The 25,706-nt window shown below is 38.6% G+C and overlaps 1 protein-coding gene across 1 annotated transcript; it reads right to left on the bottom strand.

The window, feature by feature from the left end:
* Positions 1–14,707: 14,707 nt before the first annotated feature.
* slc2a6 (solute carrier family 2 member 6) lies at positions 14,708–24,203 on the bottom strand. Its single transcript, XM_041816874.1, has 8 exons — positions 23,725–24,203; positions 21,770–22,041; positions 20,373–20,469; positions 19,873–19,972; positions 19,568–19,761; positions 19,174–19,349; positions 18,665–18,942; positions 14,708–15,931 (listed from the first exon to the last, which is right to left on the bottom strand). Exons 1-8 carry the CDS (start codon positions 23,770–23,772, stop codon positions 15,603–15,605), a joined length of 1,494 nt encoding a protein of 497 aa, XP_041672808.1. The 5' UTR covers positions 23,773–24,203; the 3' UTR covers positions 14,708–15,602.
* Positions 24,204–25,706: the final 1,503 nt, after the last annotated feature.

The raw sequence follows: 25,706 nt of genomic DNA, 5'->3' as shown, positions 1-25,706 counted from the left end.
ACAGTGTACGATGGCATGAAAAAGTATTTGCCCCCTTTCTAATGTCTAATTTTTTGCATATTTGTCACACTTAAATGTTTCAGATCATCAAACACATTTCAATTCTAGACAAAGCCTAGATCAAAATTGCAATTTCAGCTGAAATTGCTTGGGGATTGCTGAGATTGCAATTTTGATCTAAGAATTGCTGAAAGTGGCCAAAAGCTCAAAATAGCTGAAAACAGCATAAAAATAGTATAAAATTGCATAAAAGTAGCTGAAAATGGTATTCAATAGCCCAAAAAAGGATAAAAAATAGCTAAAAGTAGCCTATAAAAAGCTGAAAATAGCATAAAAAATTGCTGATTTTGGCCTAAAAGTAGCTGAAAATTGCATTCAGTGACTGAAAAAGCATAGAAATAGCTGAAAATAGCATGAAAATAGCTAGATTTTAAAAATTATAAAAATTAGAAAATGAGAAAAGTCATAGCAGTCGATTGACAAAAAAAAAGGTTTTTTTTTTTAAAGTTCAAACTGTGTCAATACGACAAAGTATGAAGGAGGAGATAGCTGGCACAGAAAAAGCTTAATAAACAAAATGGCCGCTGTGAATAAATCACGTAAATACATAATGTAGTTTTTGAAAGATGATTTCATTATTAGGGGGAGAAAAAAACATCCAAAACTACTTGGCCCTATGTGAAAAAGAGACTCTTTTCTGAATCCTGCTCCCACCTGTTCCTGCCAGATTTCAGACCATTACCGCCCACTCCCATGGCACATGCCACCCACTCCCAACAGGTGTATCAAACCCCACCCTTATCCCGCACAGATTCTGATAATCCATGTTAAATATTCAGAATGACAGACAGAGCATTTAATTAACAGCAATATTGACACCTTCACTTATGCACAAACCTGGTAAAGTTAGAATAAGGGAAACTAAACTTTTGATTTATTTACAACATTTTAGTGAACACACTTTTTGTGGAGCTCTAACACCAACGCCTGTAAGATCTCCTGTATTTTCCTGTTTAATATGAGCACAGAGGATTGCTGTAAAGAGAGCTAACTTTGGTTGGGGAATATCTGGTAGCAAATGAACGCAATCAGTTCAGTCATTCCAGCCCTGACATTCTACTTCTGAGGTAAATGGAACACAGCAGAAGTCCCCAAATGATGACTTATTAAACTTTTTGGGATTTTATTGACAATCTGTACATATTTATGATTTTTTTCATAGCACCAGTTTCAAACCAGTACACCCAAGAATTCTTCTGAGAAGTATCAAAGACAATATGAGCAAAAGTGTGGCTTGCAAATCTAGACAGACGGACAGACATGCCACCAGTCAATCCCTAGTACTAACTGCACCATTAACAAGATGGTGATATCCTTGAGAAAAAACAGAACCTGTTGATGTTTTGCAAGTTGGTAAGTGTCTTGAAAGATTTTACCTGTGATTAGACCTCATAGTAGAAGGTAGGGTTTAGGCAGTAAATAAGAAATGTGGGATCTTTGTTTCTAAAGTTTGAGCAAAATGAGGAATGCTCTGTCCAAAACTCGTAGTTCATATAGACGCCGACAGAAAATTTGTGGTAGAAGGAAAATTATAGTGCTTGTTCTTGGCATGATTATCCTTTATAAAGCAAAATTAACCATAGCTGACTTATGGTTGCCAGTTCCCGGTTTGGAGAAGATGTTGACACTTTCCGGGTCAGCAGGGATTGGATTTGCTTGGATATCCATCATGGTGCCACACTGTCTAACTTCGGAAAGTATGGCCAGTACGTAGTACTTGTGCTCCAGAGGACCAATATCACTAGTACATTGAGTGTTACTGGTAGTTTTCTAGTTCCAGTGCTGAAAATAGTAGGAAAAAAAACTGTTCTGTGTTGTCTGCAAACCATGGATGGATTGAATATAAGTGAATTAGTGTTTGTTTTAAAGGAGGTGTTACAAATCAAGTTGTGAAGAATGTTAGGCCACATGTAGAATTTGGAGTAGGAAGATAAAATCATTGTGTACGAGGAAGCAGTTAATGGAAAGTGAGAGGTATACAGTAGACTTGCCCTTAGGGAAATAGCTGTGAATGTTAACCTACTATAGAGGAAAGGTAGTAGGAGTAAGGTGTAGTATAGGGCCAGGAGGACACTGAAGATTGAAGGCTGATTTATTTTACTTTCTCTGAATAAGGAATGCCACCTCATGGTGGTTAGACAGGATGGGGACAAGGGTTTCTGTGTGGATGATGAGGAATTCTGGGCCACTTTCAAATCATAAGTCAGTGGACACATACAAAAAAATTCTAGGCATTGAAAGTCCCCTGGAGTTCAGTTAAATCCATGTTCAAGAAATGTGTAAATCTGCCAAGATCAGGCCATTCTCCGGCTGACTTTGCCATGTCCACATACTAAAATGTTAAATATTTTACAATATCACATAACTGCAAAAACTTTTGAAAATCTGTGGCAAGGTGGGTCTCTTCTGGCAAGAACAAAGCAGAGTGTCAACGTCATAGCAAGGCAATGCAAACTGATGAAAAATATCGATATGAATTCTGTACAAGCACCTTAATCCACAAGCGGAAACTCTAACTCAATAGATAAAATTCACTCATGGTGAGAATCAGTGTTAATTTTGGCAGCTGTTTTTCATTTTAGTCTTAGTTTTATAGTCTTTTAAAGAAATGCATTTTAAATTTAGTCACATTTTAGTACTTTATACCCTTTTAGTTTTAGTTTAGTTTTAGTCGACGAAAAATCAAAACATTTTAGTCTAGTTTTAGTCCATAAAAAGTCCTCACATTTCAGTCTTTACTTTTAGTCCAAGCATTTCTTTTCTTGCCTAAATCAGGTACCAAATCATGGTAGTGTGTTCTCTGCACCCTGCCAAACCTGGGGTTACTGCTTTCTACAGCTGAGAGGCAGAATAGATACAGATGCATTGTTTTTTGACAGATTTACCCACAGTGGAGAAATGTCACAGATTTTGAATGTCCGACGAAAACTACATTACATTTTGGTCTAGTTTTAGTCATCTTGACAATCAATGATCTATTTTTGTTAGTCTTAGTCTAGTTTTTGTCATGAAAAGAAGGCTGTCAACGAATAGTTTTAGTCAACGAAATTAACACTGGTGCAAATGTGTCTTACATCAAAAAGAACAACAATATACCAGAAACATGAGCAAAAGAACCTCAGGGATCACTGTACAACAGAAAACGTCCTAACAAAACTAAACACTCTGCCCAAGGGCATGATGGAAAACTCCACATATACATTCCCTAAAGTTTGACATCCGAGTGGTGGAGCTCAAATCAATTGACTCTAAAGAGTTGAGCTAACACTGTCAAACAACTCCAACCCTGAGGACCATTTCACTCAGAGTTGTTAGAATGACTCTACTGAGTTCAAATCAACTCAACCAAGAGATATCAACACCCCAGATTTTGCTGTGTAAGACGGCTGTTGGGATGCGGAATCACTGTCTCATTATGTGCTGCTGTGTCATCAACCATAGTGGAAAAAGTATAAGAGTATTGTGCTCAAGAAAAAGTACAGTTACGCTGTTAAGACTTATCTAAGTAGAAGTAAGTACTGATTCCAAAATGTACTCCAAAAAGTACAAGTACCCAAGAAAGCTACTAAGTTACAGTCATTTGAGTAAATTCCACCCCTGGTCTCTATGCAGTATATCCACTTTGAAATCCCCTCCCCTAGGATGGCAAAGGCAACAAACAGTAACTGGAGCACAGTAGTGAATTGCTTTGTAATGCATTACCCTCAATGGTCTACTGCTGAAACAGTTTACTCAAAATGCAAACTCATTTAATTTTTTTCAGCCTGTAACCTTAGGGCTTGAGGTTTAGATAAAATCTGCTCTTCTGTTGCAGTTGATTTCTTAACAATATTCACTTCCTAAAGTAGCAGAAGTAAAGTGACAATGCAGCCACACAAAAGGCCCATTCTTAAATGAACTTAATATGCAACATGATCTTATGTCTTTGCTATAACATGTGTCCAAAAAGTTGTGTTTAAGCTCAAAAGATGACTTGGAAGTTTTGTTTTTTCTGTAGTCAGCTGGGAGCAGGCCTGTTGGACCACATTTTTATACTGTTGGTCATCGGATCGCAAACTTCTGCTGGGGGTTTAGTACATTCTTTAACTACACCTTAAATGTTCTTGGAGGTAAACTGGAGCATGATTTTGAATTCCATCATGTCTAAGGATTCAAATGAACCAAAAGGCCATTTCCTAAAAGCAGGCAGCATCAGCCCTTTTCACCTTTTATCATCTACAGACTGATGCTGCACTTGTGCCTAAGAAAAAATGTCAATATGAAACAAATATCCTTTTCTGAAGTTTCCTCCACCCCAAAACAGCTACACTGTAAAACCCTCGGTATCAAAGGTGTGTGGGGTGTTGCCTCTGCTTGTCATTTCAACTGGGTGAGTCGGGTGGAGGTGTGTGCATGTTTATGATGTCCGCTGTCTGTGCGAGTGTTCGAGGGCCTGATGGACAACATTCCAGAGAATAAACCAATCCCTTTAGAGTTTAACATTCCTGAAAGGCTGAGGTGTGTGTTGTCTTTTTTTATAAACTAGAACATTTTTCAGAGATTACAGAGCAGAGGCTGTTCCCTTTTACCATTAGGAGTGTTGACACAACTTAAAAGCAGATGCTAATGCAAATGATAAGAATCCACTTAATGTGTCCAATTAAAGGAATTATTAAGCTTAACCTATGACACTTTTGAAAGCACAGCTATAGTAAAAGTACCAACAATTGGTCAAATATGATGGAATGAGGAGGAGGACCTGTGATATGATCACAAAGCTCAGATGACCTGACTCTGACAACACTATTTGTCACTTTTAAGACTTCGTCTTGTTTTCACCCTCAAGCAGATATTTTAACAGATGCACAAGGCTTTAAAGCAAATCTCTGATCTAACGTGGGTTTAAATATGTAGGCTTGAAGCAAAGCCATGGGGAGTTTGACAGGTTATCAGCAAAATGCTAAATCAGTTCTTGGTCCTAAAACAACCTGTAAAGGAGTAAAATGGGGAAGAATTATCTGTGCAAATGCCTCTCTAAGTGACCCTGTAAACAAAACTAATCTGAATTTGGCATCCAATTTGGAAAAACATGACAAATCAGACAATTTTCCTTTATTAGGGTTAAACTAGCAAAGCAGATGGATTTGCCAGATTCCATGTCTGTCATCAGGCAATTCAGTAACTACAGTCAGGGCTTAGTTGTACCACAAGCTGATAGCAATTGCTGCCACTGGTGTAGTGATGAACTTGGATGTAGCTATAGTTTAGCAGCGTTTGTATCAGAACTGGGCCACCTTTCTTTATTAAAACAAGAACAAAGAGCCACACCAAAAGCTTCTCTTGGCAGAAAAGATGTTTTTGCACTTCTCCCGACCGGCCTCAGTACGAGTTTCATCCACCATCAAGCTCCACTGTTCATAAACTTCAGCAGCGTTTGTCTGTTGAGCTCAGGTTACAGCTGAAGCTGTGCAATCTTACTACCTCAAGTCCTGCCCTTCCCAAATACTTTTTATGGGAGATTTCTTGTGTTACCGTAACTGCTATAATACAGACTAACATCTGAACTACTGCACAAGTACAACCACCGAATCTAAGACTGAATCTAAGACTAAAACACATTTTACAACAGAAATTACTATTATAGGAATTTTCATCTTTATAAGATACAGCAAAGTGTCATCTGCATAACATAATAGTGGAACCACTGCTAAACTGCTGAACTACACTTCTGCAATTACCAAAGCACTCATACCCTAGATAAAAATCACAAGACTAAGAAGCTGCAATGCTTGTATACAATAGAAATTGGAATTGAAGTCGCATTGATCAACAAAGATTCCCACTCTGACTGTGATGTCAAGGGACCATGACTTCTTTGTGAATATTGTTCTTAGGATTTTGTGAGCTAGGGTTTAGTGTCTTCTGCATAAAATCAAATAATATAACTGAGGTAATGTATCTGACCTCCAAGTTCCACATACTCCACCAGTACCGCGATCCAATCTCGTAGCGCACTGCAGAATAAATCGCACCCTTTATAGCCATTCTTTGCAGTTCCACTACCCAAGCCCTGGTCTGTTTCCTACACGTCCCAAAAGGGCCACTCTGCGCTGCTTTGCCAGAGATGCCTGCCAGGTCTTTTTTCAGGACTGGTCACTGCCAATCTGTGTCAATCCATGTAAAGCAGATTGATCCAAACAGCCAGAAAATTTGACAAAGTATCATCTGCAAAATACAACACTGTGCACTGACTCCAGATTGTAAATCATAACAGGTCATCAGGTCAGTGCGCCACAGAACTACCATGGCACCACTTATGAAGAACTGTTAACTTTTGAGGTGGAAAATCACAGAATTTTACATGAAACCACACTTCCAGTGTAGAAAACATAAAACTTTATTATGTACTCACTCATGACTGAAGCAATAAAATTATAGAATCATGTCAAAATGAATGGCAAATCAACCTCAGGAGAGCAAAATAATTAACTGTGTAAATTCTATTCCTGCCTGAACTCTAAGTTCTCCCATGATCTGGTGATCTTAAGCTCTTTAGAGCTTTGTTAAATTGGGTAGCGCTCTAGACACACCTCAAGTGTGTGAGGTTGTTCACCTTTATTTGGAGCAAAGCGTTGCGCACCTGAATTGTGGTACAGGTGGAGTATGTGGAAATTGAAGGTGAGTCTTAGGGGACCCTAATTAAAAACAACATTTTTGCTGAAAACATACTGTTGGGTTAATTTTGCCAACACCTTATTAGAAGTATTACACCAAAAATATTTTAGAGAGCTTGTTCCCCAACATAAACAGATGGCAATTATTAAAAAAAGAAAAAATATTTGTGTGAACAAAACCACAGTTGTTGGTATTGCTGTCAATCATCGTAAAATCTTGGGTAGTGTTACCGTTAAGAAACATTTAACACTCAAGAAACTTGAAAAAATTGCAGTTACACAAATAATACACAAATGTCATTACTTCAGTTTCAGTGAGCTGTAGAAAGGCTTCAAACTCTGGCTCAGCCTTCCTCATTCTTTTTCTAACATCTTTCCAGACTCTTTCTCTGCTTTTCTCTTATTGTAATAGACATTTTTAGTTTGTTTGGCCTTTGATATTAAGAATGTGATAATACAAAAAGTTCTCTAGGGTTTTACAAGCTGGTATGAAAGGGAGTGTCCTGGGACACCAGAGCTAACTACCAAGTCTTTCTGAGATGTCATGGAACTAATGTGATGAAACATCAATGAAGGGAGGTTCTTGCTTGATAATAATGTTGATGATTGTCTTGTCTCAGGTGAAGGGAGGTGGGATCAAAAGAGGCTATGCAGGGTGATGGAAGGTTTTTATTAGCTGGAGCTCCCGGGGCCTGGGTCTGATGAGGGTGAAAATACTGTATGGGTTGTGGTGTTGGGAAAGTTATCAGCAGAGCATAAACATTCTTCACTGAGTGAAAGTATCTTGTTTTTATTAAAAAATTGAGGGTGCAAAAGTGAACATACAGGTAATGATGAAGGAGGAAGTGATGGAGAGGGGGAGGGGAAACAAAGAAGGAGGTGGGTATGGTCCAAAAGATAAAAATAGCCTCTGACTCAGCTGGTATTTAAATACAGCATCTGGATTTTCCCAGTGTCTTTGCCGTCTGCACCTCTTTCTAGCTGTCTACTTATAAACTTACTGAGCCTTTGTTTAAGTGGCTAATTTATAGCTCATCTGACTCAGTTTCCTTTTCATGCATCTTGTGTTGTGTGTAAGATCAACTTTGTTATTTATTTCACTGTATTTAATTCAGCATAAATCAACTCTTGTACATTTATTTACATTTACTGTGGTGTTTATCAGTCTTGCATAATCTTAATTCATTATTTTACAGGGTAAAATACTTATAATGATTGTATTTTTTGTCCTGGTGTTGCCAGCACTTTCTTTCTTGAATCATCTTCAAAAAGAGTAACATAACATCAGCGTTTATCTCTTGCTTAGCAGTTTTATGGTGTCAATAAAAGTATTTATCCCCTTGGATGTTTGACTGATTTTCTTGATTAAAGAAAATCAGTCATGGTCAGTGTAATTTGGCTTTTTTGACAAGAAGAAATTACAAAAAATGTTTTGATGTCAACGTGAAAACAGATTCTACAAAGTAAGGCCAAATTAAATAAAAATGTGTAAGGTAAAGTAAGTGACTGCATAAATATTCACCAACTCAAAAGTGACTGACCCGATTCAACAGAGGTACAGCCAACTGTATGGTCTCAAAATTAGTGAAATGAGGATGAGCTGAGTGCAGTGAATGTGTCTCAAGTGATTGTAGTATAAAGAAACTTGTGTGTGGAAGGTCCAGTTACTGGTTCATCCGTATTCCTGGCTACCAATTACGAAGACAAAAGAACACTCTAAACAACTCAGAGAAAAGGTTATCAACAAGTAGGAGTCAGAGGATGTCCCCGAAAGTCCCCCAGAGTTCAGTTAAATCCATCATCAAAAAGTTTGCCAAGATCAGGCCAGCTTCACAAACTGAGTGACTGTGCAAGGAGGAGACTAGTGAGAGAGTCCACCAAGACACCTTTGACTACTCTGAAGGAGTTACAAGCTTCAGCAGCTGAGATGGTACATACAACTGTTTCCAAGAATCTTTACCAGTCAAAGCTTTATGGATGGCAAAGAGAAAGCCACTGTTGAAGAAAAATTCATATTCAATCTCCGCTAGAGTTTGCAAAAAGGCGTGTGGGAGACTCCATGGTCAAGTGGAAGAAAGTTCGTTGGTCTGATGAGATCAAAATGGTTCAAGATGGTATTTTTGGCAGAAACCAAACACTGCACATCACCACAAACTAACCATCCCCACTGTGAAGCATGTTGGTGGTAACATCATGATGTGGGGATGCTTCTTGCCAGCTGGCCCTAGAAGGCTTGTAAAGGTAGAGGGTAAAATGAATGTGGTAAAATACAGGAAAATCCCATAGGACAATCTCATTCAGTCTGCAATAGAACTACGGCTTGGGAGAAGATTTAAAACAATGACCTGAAGCACACACCGAAAACTACACAGAAATGGTTTAAAGATAACAAGGTGAATGTTCCGGAGTGGCTGAGTCAAAGCCCAGCCCTCAACGCAATAGAGAATTTGTGGGTGGACTTAAAAGGGTTGTTTTTGCCCAATTCCCTTGCAACCTGACAGAGTTTGAGCGGTTTTGCAAAGAACGGAGTAGCATTGCAGTGTCCAGATATGTAAGCCTGATTGAGACCTATCCACTAAATACTGACTTTGAGTGGTGAATATTTATGCAGTCATTTATTTTACCCTACATATCTTTATGTAATTGACATTACTTTGGAGAAGTTTGTTTTCACTTGGAAAAAGGTTTATTTTGTAATTTTCTCGTTCAAAAATAATATTAACCATGATTGATTTTTAAAATTGATTAAACGGTGGAACTTCCAAGGAGATAAACACTTTTTATGGGCACTTTATTTATCATAAACCAAGACTGTATCTTGTAACACCTCAGTTGAACCAGCAGTACACACAGACAGTTACCTTAAGAGATGACTACCTGCCATAGCTACATGTATATTTTAGCTGTAGGAGTGTTTAATGACTATCACCTTCAGGTATCACTGAAAGTAAGGACTCGAGGAATGTGCCTTGTCTAACCAGCTGATTAATAGTTTCCTGATGGCAACTACAAGTTCAACAGGGTGCAAAAGCTATTGTGTTAGGTTGAACAAATGTTTCTTTTACCAGTCTTGATCTAAATTAATAAACCAGACCTACATAACTATTTATCAGAATGTTGGGAAAGTTATATAATGGAAACACCAGTAATAGTCAGACATATTTAATAGATAGAAAGCTTCAAAACACAGAAAAACCCTTAAATAAGAAATGAAAACACCACATTTATGCTACATTTATTTTTCTTTCATTCATTATTTCATGGGATTAAATATCTCCCCATACCTCCATGCAGATCAGTCATCTCTATATCCAGACATTTTTGAGTTACCAATGAGTGACACATTTAGGAAATTTATCACATTTATCTTTCACAGACACCAAATGTTTCACTTCTTGAGCATAAAGTTTATTAGCATAACAGAAAAAGAGGTTGTACTAAAAGAAGTATTGTACTTTTATAAAAACTACACCACATGAAAATATAAGCTGTGTCTCATTTCAGGGAAGCATCCTTGGAAGCAACCAGCCCAGCATGCATGGACTGCTCAGGCTTGAACGGAATCAAGCTGCACCAGATTCTTTAACAAAACTCACTTCATGTAAAATTTGTATTTTTGACTGACTAGACATCAGTAAGTTACATTTAGAAGGGAGATAGCCACTTCAGAGTTCGCTAGCTTGTTTTGACTGGAGCACAGTGAATCAAGACAAATGTTTGAGTGCAAAGGTTGCATTGGAATCCAGGAAATGTACATTTGTAGGCTCCATTTAAAGAAGTCTTCAAAATGGGATTGCCTTAGATACATCACTACCATGTGAAAGATTTTAAATTCCACCCTCTGAAGGATGTAGCCCCTGAAATTGGACATAGCTGTAATCTAATAGCACGCAGGAAATGGTCCACAAGACTATGAAAACTAATAATTTCCAATTTGTATATGAGTTTTATATCCATAAGTTCTCCCAAAGAAGTTTTTAGTGTAAACGACTGAAAAGATAGTGGTCAGAAAGGATAATATTAGCTACTCTTGTACATTGAGACAAGCCTGATTCTAAAGCCTCTGAAGTAAGCAGCCTTTAAAATGGGGCATAGCCTTAATCTAACAGCAATACAATGAACAAGCTATTATCTAACGGACTGTAGGAAATGCTGGATAAGACTAGGAAAACGAAATAAGTATTGTTAGCCTATTATATGGGGTCACCTGGTGCAAAAAAAAAGAAGTTTTTTTCTTTTCAAATATCCATGAGTTCCTTAAGGAAAGTCTTGATTTAATAACTGCAAGATAGAGAATATCAAAGCTAATCTTAGCTATTCTTGTGGCTGACAATAGCCTGTCTTTTGATTTACTCTGTGATGGCCCCTTAAATGGAACATATAGTCATATTTCAATGGCATGCAAGTTAGCCACAATCCAATAGCAATCTAAAGGATATGTGCTAACCTAACTGCATGACAGCTAAGACTAGGAAAAAAAAAAATCAAATTCTAGTTTTATATGTTTTCACTTGGTACTTTAAGTGTTAGATATATAACCCCCAAAATATCCATGAGTTCTCAGAGGAACATTTTACATCCAGCAAGTAAAAATAAATGTTAGCAAGGCTAATGTTAGCTTCTGTTGTGAAGGTTAGTCAAAACAGAAACAAAACAGGACATATTCTGTTTAGATGACGTTAACAACGTTTAAACACTGAAGATTTTGTTAATATTAGTCTAATTTGACATTAGGCTGTCAGGTAAACTTGAGCACCTTTCGCAGACATTAGCAAAGCAACCATGTAAATCAAACAATGAAGAAAAGTTTAGTTGGACCAATGTGTTACACTGTTTTAGAAATGTTGTAGTAACAGTTTAGAATATATTAAGAACAAAAATAAACAAATTTCCTGATTAGAAAATGTATTTCTGTTGGAAGTGGTTGTTGATGTTAGCTAGGCATTAGCTTCAAACTGCTACAGCGTGGCTAGCTTTGGTAGCAGAAATCTTGTGTGAAACCAAAACACTATGAAGTTATCAGTCAGTGATCTCAGTATAGTATCAACAAAAGATTGAACTGAGGAGAAGATACATGATTTTGGTGAATATCAGTCCAGATGAGGAGCTGCTCAAATTGTGGAATAGCTGCTTATAGCCAAACTTACTCTAAACTTTTAGGAGACAGGTCGTTTTGCAGTTATCATGTTAGTTTCATAAACATTGTTTTGCTTGATTAATTACAGTTCATATTTAACAAATAATCCAATAAAAAAGTGTGACAATGAGCTCAGACAGAGGTAAGAACAATTAGGCTTTACAAGCTAAAAATTACTGTGCTAATGCTGTATTAAAAGTTCTATCTCGTCTGTTACTATGAACACACTGCTTTAGCTGGGTGTGTCTAAAGATAAAACACATGCTTACATACCGAAACTTGAGTCGTGCCATGCCTTGTTTGATAAACTGGTCATGGTATTCAAGCATTGTGCAGACATCAGTAATTTACATAACAATGAGCAATCTTGTAATTATCACGTCATTGTGGGTCAGTCCTTTCTGACACCATGAAGTAGGTTAATAACAGGTGATAGCTGAAATACAAATGCAACTCCTGATAGTTTGTAAGAGGCTAAAAATGTTTGATTCTGTTTAATATGATGTACTTGAACTTAATTTACAAAATCTCTGTTTAATTCTATGCTTTACTATACAGTATAGTCTCCACTAGAATCAGCAAAAGTAAAGTAGACTTTCACTGCATAGGTTTGTACCAGACCAAAAACAAACCATTTCCATGTCAGTAAAAGTAGCAGTAACTAAGTAAGCAGTTATGGTTATGGCTGCAAGGACAGGGCGGCGATGTGCTTCACTGGTTATGAGTCAGAGTCAAAGTGATGACTCTGAGCGCTCTCTTCGGCATGTGACCTGGCCTGCTGAGCAGCACCGCTTCCTGTCCTGTTTTTTTACTGCCTGTAGACAGCACATCAGTCATTTTCACAGACAGCAGGCAACCCTTTGTCCATTAAAAATGCTGTCACTTCCATGTAAATTTAGTGTCTTTAGCTATATATGACTGATAATGTAAACCATACTGTAAAGTCATGCTTTAGTGCTGCATCTTTAAGACCTGAAGACTGTTGGTTCATCTCTATATTGGTAATTGGTAATTGGTAAGTTGATCTGATGAGGCCAATGTCATCAGGCCTCATTTTTGTTCCTGAACACAATTTCTCAAGAAGGCCAAAGGTCATAACATACTCACAGCCCTTTAAGAGATCATCCTCAAACTTTACACAACCATCCACTCTGACTCAAGAATGATCTGCTGAGATTTCAGAGGTCACAAGTCAAAGGCTAAGGTTACTAGGCCTCATGCTTATTGGTTTCTTAAAAAAAGGGAATATCATGGATTATTTGAGGGAATTTCCTTAACCCGTCCACAAACGTCCACTCTGACAGAAACATGAACTGATTACATTTTGAAGGAGAGGGTAAAAGTTATTTTGCCTTATGTTTACCCCTTACTTAGGTTTGAGATCCCTCATGAATATTTCTTGAGTTTTCCTTCAACTTCGCACCGAGGTCCACTTTGATGCAAGGATATGATTACATGTTATAGGTGAAAGGTCAACGTCCTCTTCAACCTTTGCACAGAATGTCCACTACAATGCAAGGATAATCAGACTCGATTTTTGAAGTCTCTGGTATAAAATTAAGATAATTTGTCCTCTTTTTGACCCCTTGCTTGTGAGCAGGATACCTCATAAACACTTCAAGTGGTTTTCTTCAACTTGCACAAACATCCACCCTGACTCAAAGATGATCTAATAAGATTTTGAGGTCAGGGTCATTCAACATCATGGTCTTGTGTGGCTTCAGATATTACAAGAAGACTTTGAAGCATCTTCTTCAAACTATGCACAAACATCCACTCTGACTTAAAGATGACCTGATTTAAATTTGGAGGTAATAGGTCAAAGGTAAAGATAACTGGGTCTCATGGTCATCCCTCACTTGGAAATACAATATCTCATGAATTCATGGAGAGATTTTCTGCAAAATTTGCACAAACATCTCATTACACACCACAGATTAACTGGTTTGATTTGGAGGCCAGAGCTTAAGATTACTGGGCCCCATGCTCCTCACTTACTTGTACACCTTTATACTAGTTACTTCTAAAATGAAACAATCAGGATGTGGGAACTGGATACCACTGATTATAAATGCTGACTTTTTAAGATCAAATCATTCGTTGTGTATTTATATGGATGGTGTGTTTTATTCTCCTAGCATGTACAAAAGTGACACCAAAACACATCTGCAACAATTGTCAAATTTTGCACTGGTGTTGAAAGTTGTAGGCAAGGCATGCTTGGTGGAGCTGTGAAAATTGATGCCACTCCCTTTCCACTTACTAGAGTACACATTTAACTGACAGGTGAAACATAAAAGATGACTCAGATCAGTACAGTTCAGAGCAGAACATATTCTTGTGTGAGTTTGGAGCAGATATTCATGTTTACCAAAACGCCAATCTCTATTTTTTGTTTTTATTACATTTCCTGTTACTTTTCCTTCACAAACCAGCATCATAATAAAAAACTTTTTTACCGTAACCAGTCAGCAGGGGGAGCTCTAAATTGTTTTGCAGGGGCCTGTTGCTCCCTGTTAATTTGTAGCCAAAGGCTCAATACACAAGCCTGTAGCTATATATTCAAATTTAAACCATTAAACACGTGAATACAAAGCAGCAACAAATACTTCCACAAAATGTACAGTAGAAACTTTTTTATTTAGATTTTTTCTGACCAATCCATGTATCTAAAAAGAAAACACTGAGGTATTTTATCTCACCATCTCTGTGGTTATTTGGCATAGGAGTACATGCCATCTACATCCGTTGTCAAACTGAGCAAAACTATGTTTGAGGTTTGTTATGTGTTATCTAACCTTATTTGGAAGAGAATGAACTTACAACTGAGGTAAAATAAGTCACAACACACTTAAGATTGAGATATAGTGCCTATGAAAATATTTGCCCCTTTTTATTGATTTTATAAAGAAATCATTGTCCATATAATTTAGCTTTTTTGACAAAACATGATAAAAAAAAACCTCTTAAATGTCAAAGTGAAAACAAATTTCTAAAAAGTAATGTCAATTAAACAAACATGTAAGGTAAAATAAGTGACTGCATACAGAGAAAGCTACACAGAAATGGTTTAAAGACAACAAGGTGAATGTTTGGAGTGGTTGAGTCAAAGCCAAGCCCTCAATCTAATAGAGAATTGACTCGAAAAGGGCTGTTCCCCCCTGATCCCGTACAACCTTACAGAGCTTGAGCAGTTTTGCAAAGAAGAATGGAGTAAAATTCCTCATCATTAGAGCATACAGGAGTGCTAAAGCATTAGAAAGTTAACTGTCAGCTGTCACTTTAGTCTGTGTTCTGGGGTAAAAATGTCAGTTAGAAGGTGTTAATTTGTGCTCAAGTAAATACAGTAGAGTGTACTCCTTTCTTTCTTTCTAAGATAGGACGTACAGGTAAAATCTGGGCTTGTCTCCTCATCAGTTGGTGCAACAAATTGAAGGCCTGGGACCAAGAGGCCTGGGATCCTGGCCCAGCGTTGCCTCAGCTTGGTCTTGCTTTTGAGCAGATAATCTGGCCTTCAATTCAGAGGTAACAGTGAGGTCCTATTGGTGAAATAGTCAGGCGTCTAAATACCTCTGTTCATATAGTGTATATCAAGTTTTATTTTTTTATGACATGATTATTGCATGTATAGATGTAGTAAAGTGACCTATTTCCCTAAGACCATTCTAGTTAGTATAAAGTTCCAAAATCACCCTGTTTTAGCTAAACGAAGTGCAAAAATTCTGCTTTTTGTGCAAAGATATCTTGAGATTTTAGCTGTACTCTACTTTTGAGTGACTCCTGTTGATGGTGAATGATCGCCCCGTCCTGAAATACTCCTCGATTTCCTCCAGCGAGCGACCTCGAGTCTCTGGTATGCACACGGCATTGAAAAGCAGACAGAGAACACACACCACCATGAAAAGCAGGTAGGGCACATACAGGCCGTAATTGTCTTCCAGGTATGTGAATGCGTGGGTGATCATGAAGGCCGTCAACCAGCTGACAGTGACACACAGACCTGACGCCACGCCCCGGGCTGCCAGAGGCAACACCTCTGACATCAGCAACCATGTGATCGGGCCCCATCCCATGGCATATCCTAGGAGATAAGTAACAATGTGATGAGAAAGCGGCTGACGTCACAGTATGACGAAAGTGGCTAAAGTCATGGAGGGTAGTGAATGGTCATACCATCCTGTGATTTTTCCTCATTAAATAAGGCGTGAGATCATCATTAGGACATTTAAACAAATCAGGACAATTATGAGGAGACTTATGGCTGACTCACAACAGTTAATTATGCTGTAAGAGCTCAGATTAACTAAATTACCCAAGGGTATAACAGGTCTTAACTTGTTGGGACAAAACAAAACATAATATACAGCAAACAGCACCACATGATTCAGTAAAAACATGCACACAGGCTTTACAGTTATCAAACTTAAGTTGCCAAAACTCTAAACATGTTTAATGTTATTTCATTTATAGATTGGGCTGGAAAATTGACCGTTCTGAGAAAGGCTGCTAAGAACTGATTTATACAGTTGTCATCTTGAAGCAGAAGTTTCGTTTAGACCACAAGGGACTGTGTTAAAGGGGGGAAAAGGGCCATGATATGTCGCCTTTACACCTGGGGTTGTCTACTCGGAGAACTACATGGGACACAGTCTAACTGCTAAGCCATCCGTGCCCTGTTTTGCTAATTCTTTTAAGATTATTTCTTGTGTGGACAGAATGAAACAACTGAAAGTTGATGCATAAATGATGAAAGTTAAAAAAAGACAGTCTGGCTGCAGACCACAGCTCTTAGACGCTGCCTCTGTAAGCACAAGGATACACGCTAAAACTTTCAAAATAAAACCTGATTAAAGTTCCAGTTAGGTAAAGAGTTAGGGTTAAAAGTCAAAAACCTGACCCACAAAAGCTTATAACAAAATGTTTAATAAAGGCAAATAAACAGTCTGCTTACAGGAAAAAGCTTTTCCTGAATGAAAACACAATATTGCAGCTAACATGGCTGAGACTAAAGCCTAAAAAGCTATGTAGCTATGTTAGCTACATAAACTACGCAGGTAACTTAACTGAAGGTTAAACACATTTTAAAGTTATGCAAATCTCTTAAAGCCATATTTCATTATGTCGTCAACTACAGAACAAATGTAACTAAGGCTTAATCTAACAAAGCAACAACTATGTTATGTAAGCTAGGTGGGAAACAAAGCTGAAGGCTGTACAACTTTTCAGTTTTGTAAATCTCATTAACCCATGTTTGTCATGCAAAATAGCTATAGAACTAAGGTAACTATGGGTTAAGCTAACAAAGCTACGTTACCTACATAAGCTACATAGGTTACGTAGGTGACAAAGCTGAAGACTGTACAACTTTTACTGTTTTTCAAATCCCATTAACCCATGTATGACTCATGTAAAATAGCTATGGGACTAAGGTCACTAAGGCTTAAGCTAACAAAGCTACATTAGCTACATAAGCTAAGTAGGTAACAAAGCTGAAGACTGTATAACTTTACTGTTTTTTCAAATCTCATTAACCCATGTTTTACTCATGTAAAAAAGTTATGGAACTGAAGTAACCAAAGCTTAAGCTAACAAAGCTACGTTACCTACATAAGCTACATAGGTAACAAAGTTGAAAACTGTACAACTTTTACAGTTTTGCAAATCTCATAACTCATATTTTATTCCTGTGAAATAGCTACGAAACTAACATAAATAAGGCTAAATCTAACAAAGCAACATTAGCTAAATTAGCTATGTAGATAACAAGGCTGAATACTATACAACTTTTCAGTTTTGCAAATGTCATTAACGCATATTTTACTCATGTAAAATAGCTATGGAACTCATATAGCTAAGGCTAAAGCTAACAAAGCTACATTAGCTATGTTAGCTACATAAGCTATGTAGGTAACAAAGCTGAAGACTGTACAACTTTTATAGTTTTTCAAATCTCACTAACCCATGTTTTACTCATGTAAAACCGCTATGGAACTACGGTGACCAAGGCTTACGCTAACAAAGCTACATTAGCTACATAAGCTGCATAGGTAACAAAGTTAAAGACTGTTCAATTTTTACAGTTTGGCAAATCTTATAATCCCATGTTTTACTCATGTAAAACTGCTATGGAACTCATATAGCTATGACTAAAGCTAACAAAGCTACATTTGCTACATAAGCTATGTAGGTAACATAGCTAAAGACTGTACAACTTTAATGGTTCAGCACATTTCATTAACCCATACTTTATTTTTGTAAAATAAATACAGAACAAACATAGCTAAGGCTAAAGCTTACAAAGCTTATTAGCTACCTAGGCTACATAGGTCACAACTTTAACAGTTTTGCAATTCTCATAGACCAGTATTTCATTTAGATAAAATAGCTACAGAACAAACATAGCTAAAGCAAGAGCTATCAAAGCCAGATAAGCCAATGCTATGTTTGCTAATACTCATTTAGCTAACATAGCTGCGCTGGCTTACGTAGCAATTTTAACCACATAGCTACATTAAGCTAACAAAGCTAAAGTGAGATGCTGTAAGCACAATTACCTCTAAAACCATTCTATATGTAATACAATCCTGGATTACACCTCTGACCCTTTTTGTGTGTTTTGAAATGTTTTTTTTTTGTCTGTGAACCCTGCAATCTCCACATTGCACTTTGCTTTACACTTTGCAAAACTAATTCTTGTTTTGGGACAATAAATAGATCTAAATCTACACCTGAATGTAATTGTATGGCTATAAACCAAATATTTGATTAGATGTAACATGGGCATACAACAGAATGAGTTTCCCCAGATACTTACCAAATATAAACACCATGGTGCTGATAAGAGGCAGAAGGCCTGTAGCAGCGTCTCCGACAGCATTATGGGAGCTGTAGTCCAAACTCACAGTGACGTTTGGAGGGATTAGGCCTCGAGCACAGTCTGCATTGTGGGAGATCATGGTCAAGGTCAGGGTGGACAGGAACATCAGCATACTGGACGTGTACAGAAGGGCTTTTCGGCCCGCCTTATCCATCAAACTGGCTGCCACTATAACAGAAAGGAGACGAACTGCACCCACGATGGCGGCATCATACCTGACAGAGACAGGACATTGACAGGACATTTACATTTTTACATTTTTATCAAACCTTTTTAAGTGAAGAGAATCAAATATGTATGTCTCTTGTTTGAAATAAGTGGTAAAATAATGACTTGTGATATCCCCCTACAATTAAAGTCAAATCAAAAGAAAAAAAATGAACTAATAAATGGAAAAATAAATATTAACACCAAATAAAACAGATCAGTAAAAGTGGTGTTCTAACTTTGCCTCCAGGGCGACTTTGCTGTGGGAAAAGATGAGCTCCAGGTAGACCAGGATCGGTGTGATGCCTGTCATCTGCTGCAGGAAACGCATCACTACTGAAATGAGGATTGGTCGGTAGTAGAGGGGTGTGGCTAAATCAGACCATGAGGCTCTCCCCTGTGTGTTGATGCTGTACTGTAAAGGAAGACCCCAAAAAAGAGAGATAAATAAATAAACATACATTATATGGACAAAACTATTTGGCCATCTGAGTTTTCAACCAACAGGGATTGCATTCAGATACATGTGCTTAAAAACAAGACCACTTTTATGTAAGACTTACTCTCCTACAATGCACCACAGAGCACTATAGGATGTCATTGCAACTGTGGACTAGGTTCAATGTTATTTACCTTAATGGCACTGAGCTCAGAGAGAGTGTCGTAGTGTTTCCCCCTCAGCCAGCGGAGGGCCCTCTCAGCTTGCTGATCTCTACCCAGGGAGAGCAGCCTCCTGGGGGAATATGGCATAAACACCAGCAGAACAACCATCAACAGAGCCGGTATCTCCCCAGCCACAGCCAGCCATCGCCAGGGCACCTTCAGACCTGTGCATCACATGTGATTAACAGATAAAGATAACAGCAATAATAAGGGCAATATGTCTTTAATAAAAGCAATCCTATTTGTGCTGATGCAGCAGTATTGTTTGTCCTTACTCAAGGCGTAGAGCGCCAGGGCCCCAAACACGGCAGTGATCTGTGGGCAGGAGCCCAGAGCTCCTCTCACTTTCTTGTGGGAGATTTCTGAGATGTAAACCTGCAATATGAAGACAATAAACACAAACACATCAAAATGTGCCATATGAGTTAAAGGCAGAGAGCCATGAATGTAATACATCTCTGTCCCTGCTTTCTTCTACTCCATCATCCCCATCTCACTCTCTATCCCTGTTTTCTTCTCCTCCATCATCCTCATCTTCATCTCTGTCCCTGCTTTCTTTTCCTCCATCATCCCCATCTGTCTCTATATCCCTGCTTTCTCTCCTCCATCCTCTTCATCTTACTCCTTGGTCATGTTATGCAAATGGTTGCATGGTTTAGGAACCATAGCTTTGGCCAACAAGAATAGTCTTGGGAGTCTTGTAAAAACTGCTGGCAAAACCCAGGAGAAAGGTTTGGGTTGGTTTGAAAAAAGCTTCTGTAGTGAGGTAACCTACTGGAATGGATGCTGCAGTCACCCCCCCAGCAACACCAGTGAGGAAACGTCCCAGTTGGAGCATCCATAAGTTCTCAGCCCCAGCCATCAGCATGTACCTAACACATATAAAGAGATACTTTCAGCACTCATAAATAGATATAAAAGCTAAGCTGTACATATAAAACAGCAGCTATGAAGATACAGGGTTTTTCTGAAGAGTATTAGAAGAATGTATTAACTAAAGTTGATCTTTTTCAAGGGCAACATAAGATGGGATTTTTTTCCTCTTGTGCTAATAAAAGGAAAAAAAAAAACATCAGTCAGGGCTTGTAGTCCTAAAGTGCCTTGCATTGGTCCTAAGAACACTTTAAATCAAGTTTATAAACAGAGTTGAGGAAGTGGGTTTTTTAAAGTTAAGAAGGGGACCAAGGAGGGAACCTTGGGGAACACCTTGGTTGACTGGGGCAGGGCAGAACTGGACTCATTGATGTTAACAAACCATATCCTATAGATGTAATAGAGAGAGCTCCACTGGTGAAAATGATGTATTCAGTTAGGTGGTTGTGAAGGATATGTGAGACTGTGTTACAGATGGGTCCATGGCAGCGCTTTTCCAGTCTTGTTTTGTCCAATTTTGGTGAGCTTGTGTAAATGGTTTCCTGTTTTTAGTTGATATCCAAGGCATTTTGGCACAGATAACTACTGCTCACTAGATATTTCCTTATTTCTGGACCATTTTCTGTAAACCCTTGAGGTGGCTGCGCAGGAAAATCCAGATCAGCAGTTTGTGAAATACTCTGACCAGTCCATGTGACACCAGCGACCATAGCACATTTAGAGCCACTTATATTAAATTTCTTTAATTTCTCTTGTGGATGCTAAGTTTGAGCTGCAGCTCACCATCATGTCTGCATGTCTAAATGCATTGGTTAGTTGATTGGATATTTGTGAGAATGAGCAGTTGGACAGGTATACCTAATGAAGTGGTCAGTGAGTGTATAATCTGTTACTATAACAGATGCATTAAATTATAAGATGCATAAATCTTTTCTACTCACTTCTTTTGCTGTAAGTTAAATCAGTAATGACCAGTATGAACTCTTTCCAGTCTGTGCATACTAATGGACAAGACTCCCAAAATCACATCTTCTTCAATTTTCTGCATTTGTTTTGCTGTATATAATACAGAAAGATTTGTAACCCCATAATAAGTCTTTTAGGGCATACAGTGCAACATGTAATTACAAAAGAGCATAACCTAATGGTCTTTGTATTTTGAAGCACCTGTGTGACCATCAGGTAAACTGTAAAGTGAAATAGTATATGATGAAAATACTTTAGTAAATGTTGTCTTCATGCTCCTGACGTGCAGCACTTGAGTTAGTATGTCTTGCTACATTCTGACTGTTTACCCACCCAATAGTCGATGGCACCGCTGACACCATGATGCTCAGCTTTCGTCCAATCAAGTCGTTAAGCAGCATGGCCCCCAGCCCCCCAGCAGCTGCACCCAGTGAGTAGATGGAACCAAACAAGGCGGCCTGGTCTGTGTCCATCCTGAGCCGAGGGTCTGCATCAGGGCTCTTCAGCTTAGGCAGGACCGGGGACGAGAAGACCAGGGAGTAACCGAAGTTGAAGTTCCCCAAGACGGCCGCAAAGACAGCCAGGAACAGTTTGGAGTTACTGATCTGTGGAGGACAGATGAAGGAAATGTTAAAACTTATAGATAGTTAAAGGTTAGGTTCATGGGTTTTGGGATCGACCATTGCTGAGCTGTTTCTACACCTTGACTGAGTCCACCTGTGGTCAATTGAATTGATTGGACATGATTTGGAAAGGCACACCCCTCTCTCAAAGGTCTCACAGCTGACAATTCATATCAGAGCAAAAACCAAGTCATGACGTCAAAGGAATTGTCTTTAGAGCTTAGGGACAGGATTGTTGCAAAGCACAGATCTGAGGAAGGCTACAAAAAATGTACCAAAGATCACAGTGGCCTCCGTAATTCTTAAATAAAATAAGTTTGGCGCAACTAGGACTCTTCCAAGAGCTGGTCGCCTTGACAAATTGAGCTGAGGAGAAGACCTCATATAGAGAAGTGACCAAGAACTTGATGGACTTCACTGACCCTAACCCAGTGGTTTCCAAAGTGGGCAGGGAGCCGCAGGGTCATGATGGGGGGGGGGGGGGCGCAAGGCAAGGCTGCTGATGACTTCAGCACTGCAGAACAACAGCAGTTCATTGATGTCACCTCAGATTCAACAATGTTATTGCAGTTCAAGTCCAAGATATCTTCTGCATTTTGGATTGGAGTAGAAAAGTAGTACAGTATTCACTGCTTGGCCACTCTTTCCTTTTGCAACATCCTACCAGTGTGAGATAGGTTTTTCCACTGTTGCCTCAATTAAGACATAAAACAAATCAAAGCTGGACATTGAAAATGAATAGAGTTTGGCAGTCTCACAGCTGCCCCCAGGAATTGGGAAGATCTGTAGCACCAAATAAGCCCATCGTCGTCAGAATTTTTAGGTTTTATGATGTGGTAAATTCTAGAAAATGAGAATTTGTTTGCAAATGACAGTGTGTTGGTCATACATTTACATGTTTTTACATATTGATATGTAAGTTGAGGGGTAAGGGGGGCCTGAAAATATTTTCACCTGCCAAAGGGGGGCCCGACAGAAAAAGTTTGGGAACCACTGCCCTAACCCTACAACCTAACCCTAATCACAGGCAGCCTACTCGCCACATAAACACCTTACTTCAGCCTAACTTTTAGGCTCATATGTGCCTAAAAGTTCTGCACAGTACTGTGCACATGAGGGCAACATAGCAGAGGATGTGGGCAGAGCTGAGCAGCATGTTTCCACTAGTCCTCTTTGTTGTTGTTTTGACTGAAACCTCCGGCAGCAGAAGTTACACATGCATTAAATAACAACATCCCTATGATAGTTTTATGTTTATAGTCAAAGTTGGTTATGATGAGTGGAGCCTGAAATGCTGAATTAACAACTTTTTGAAAGGGTATGTGCAGAGATGATTCATGCCACCCTTACATAAGAATGCCTCAGTTCGACATCTAAGATTAAATCAGGACACACCCCTGCATTCCTTGTCTGGAAAACCTTTACCTGATTTACCGACAAAAATGACTTGCCTTGGGCATTTCTTACACCAGACATAAATGCTGTCCATTGCATAAAGTCATCTGGTCCTGTACTTTTTTATATAGACTGGCATTAATAAATAAGCTTGAAAGATGCCAGTTCATCTCAGGGATGACTTCATAAAAGTCTAACTTTTAATACACTCATAAATCTTATCTGCTTTTGGGTACTAATCAGATTTAAAATCAATTAAAGTTTTCCAACCTTTGGTTCAGATGGTCTTCCATTCAGCAGGGGTGTTCCTTCATCCATGTTGGCAGCGGGAGACAGCACAGCAAACAGGAGCCCTTGTTGAAATGTTTTCTCTTCTCCTGCAAAGCTGAAATTTAACTGAAATTAAAAATCACCACTGTTAAAGTCCATCTGCTTCTATGATGCTCCTGGAAATGTTGTTGCTTCTTTAAAAGCCAGGATGAGAAAATGAAACACTCTGATGAATGGCACAAGATAAGGTTGCTGGGATGGAAAAGAAATGATCGCTCTGATTTGATGCGCCTGAGCTTCCTCTGTGCAGTGTGGGCTGTCCAATGTTGACGAACAAAAAGAACAGGCTGGCTTCATGTCAAGTGGTCATAAAGAAAATGAAACCAAATCTGGACTTTCAAAAGTTTAACTACGTTCATACTGCAGCTATTTTAGTGTCACTCAAGGGTTTTTTTAATCCTGTAACCCTGACTCTAAATGGGAAGGGGACTTAAGCGTGACATTTTTAAAGCCACAGTGTTGTAAACTGGGGTAGAAAGCAGAAGGGAGTGATTGCAGGATTGGACTGGTTTAAAAGAAAGCAGAAGAAGAGGAGAGCCTGACCCCCCCGTGATGAGTCAGGAGGAAGATGGAAAGTACAGACTGCTGCACCAGCCCACACAGGCCTGCAGCCAGGAGGGGTTCAAAAGGAACTCCTTCTCAAGGCCAAAGGTCCAGGATGTACATCTTTTTTTTTTTTTTTTTGCTTCTTTGCCATCACACACAGGAACACAGCTCAGGAAATATACACTTATGAGACTGATGTAAATGCATGCTATTTTGTCAGTTTATTGTCAGTGTTTAACTAGAAAGTGATGGACTAGGATCCTAAAAAGGCCCATGCATTTTCAACTGAATGCCCCTATTTTTCAAAAGCAACACCAATCAAACTGTCATTATGAAAAGAAATAATGGTTAGTAATAAAATGGTTTGTGAAGTTTCATCCTTGCTGGATATTGACAAACTCTGTTGTCTTTTTGGCTCTTCTGAAAACTCCTGTTCATAGCAGACACTTAAGCTTTGCAGTCAACTGTGTGATAGTGATATTAGAAAGTGGAAGCGTTCAGGAACAACAGCAACTCACGAAGCAGAAGGGCAACACTGCTGATTTCATTTCTGAAGCGTTCTGAGGTTCCACTGGCATTAATGTAAGCACAAAATCTGTGGTGGGATTGATTATAAACATGAAGGGAAAGACTGTCCTGTCAGTGTGAGCACAGAGCTGAGAACAACAAACCCAGACAGAGTTTTATTTTAAGAAAATCATAACTAGAGGATAAATTTAATTCAGAATGTTGATATCTTCTATTTCAATGCCAAAATTATTGCATATTAAACCTTTATGCATATGGCAAAATTTGAAATACACATCGTGGCCTCTATCTGGGGAAGCAGACATGCTTTGAGGCAACTTTTGTAACCAGTAACAAAAACTGAATGAGGCTGTGGGTGCTTCCAGTATAAAAAAGAGCTGGTAGAGGGCACAGGTCCTTAATAAATGCCTTATAATGACTCATAATTTTGCAACTTGGATTCCTACCTATGTGCAACCAGTGTGGGGATATATGTACACCTCAATGTAGCTTGCAACTAAACATTCAATCTAAAACATGTAAGCCTTCTAAAACAGGAACTATACTGCAGAGAAAACAAATGATGTGTTTAACAAACATGTAACCTTAGATGACTGGTTGATTTCTGTGTATTATGTGCATGAGCATGAGAATAAGTCAGACAGAAGCTGACTACCTGTTAAATCCATCTGCATTTCCTCTTTAGTCCCCGGTGTTGTTGTGGAAAATGGAAAATGTTTCTGGTCCAAGGTTGTGGGCGTGTGTTGCGTGTGCAGATAGATCTGTAAATTGTGAAGGAGAGTCTATCAAGACAAGCACCCTCTCTGCCATTTCTTTTTCTTCTTCTGCTCCTCCAGACATCCAGACAG

The sequence above is a fragment of the Cheilinus undulatus genome, linkage group 21, assembly GCF_018320785.1.
Source record: "Cheilinus undulatus linkage group 21, ASM1832078v1, whole genome shotgun sequence".
In the NCBI taxonomy this organism is placed as follows: Eukaryota; Metazoa; Chordata; class Actinopteri; order Labriformes; family Labridae; genus Cheilinus; species Cheilinus undulatus.
This window is presented reverse-complemented; position numbering and strand designations above follow the sequence as displayed.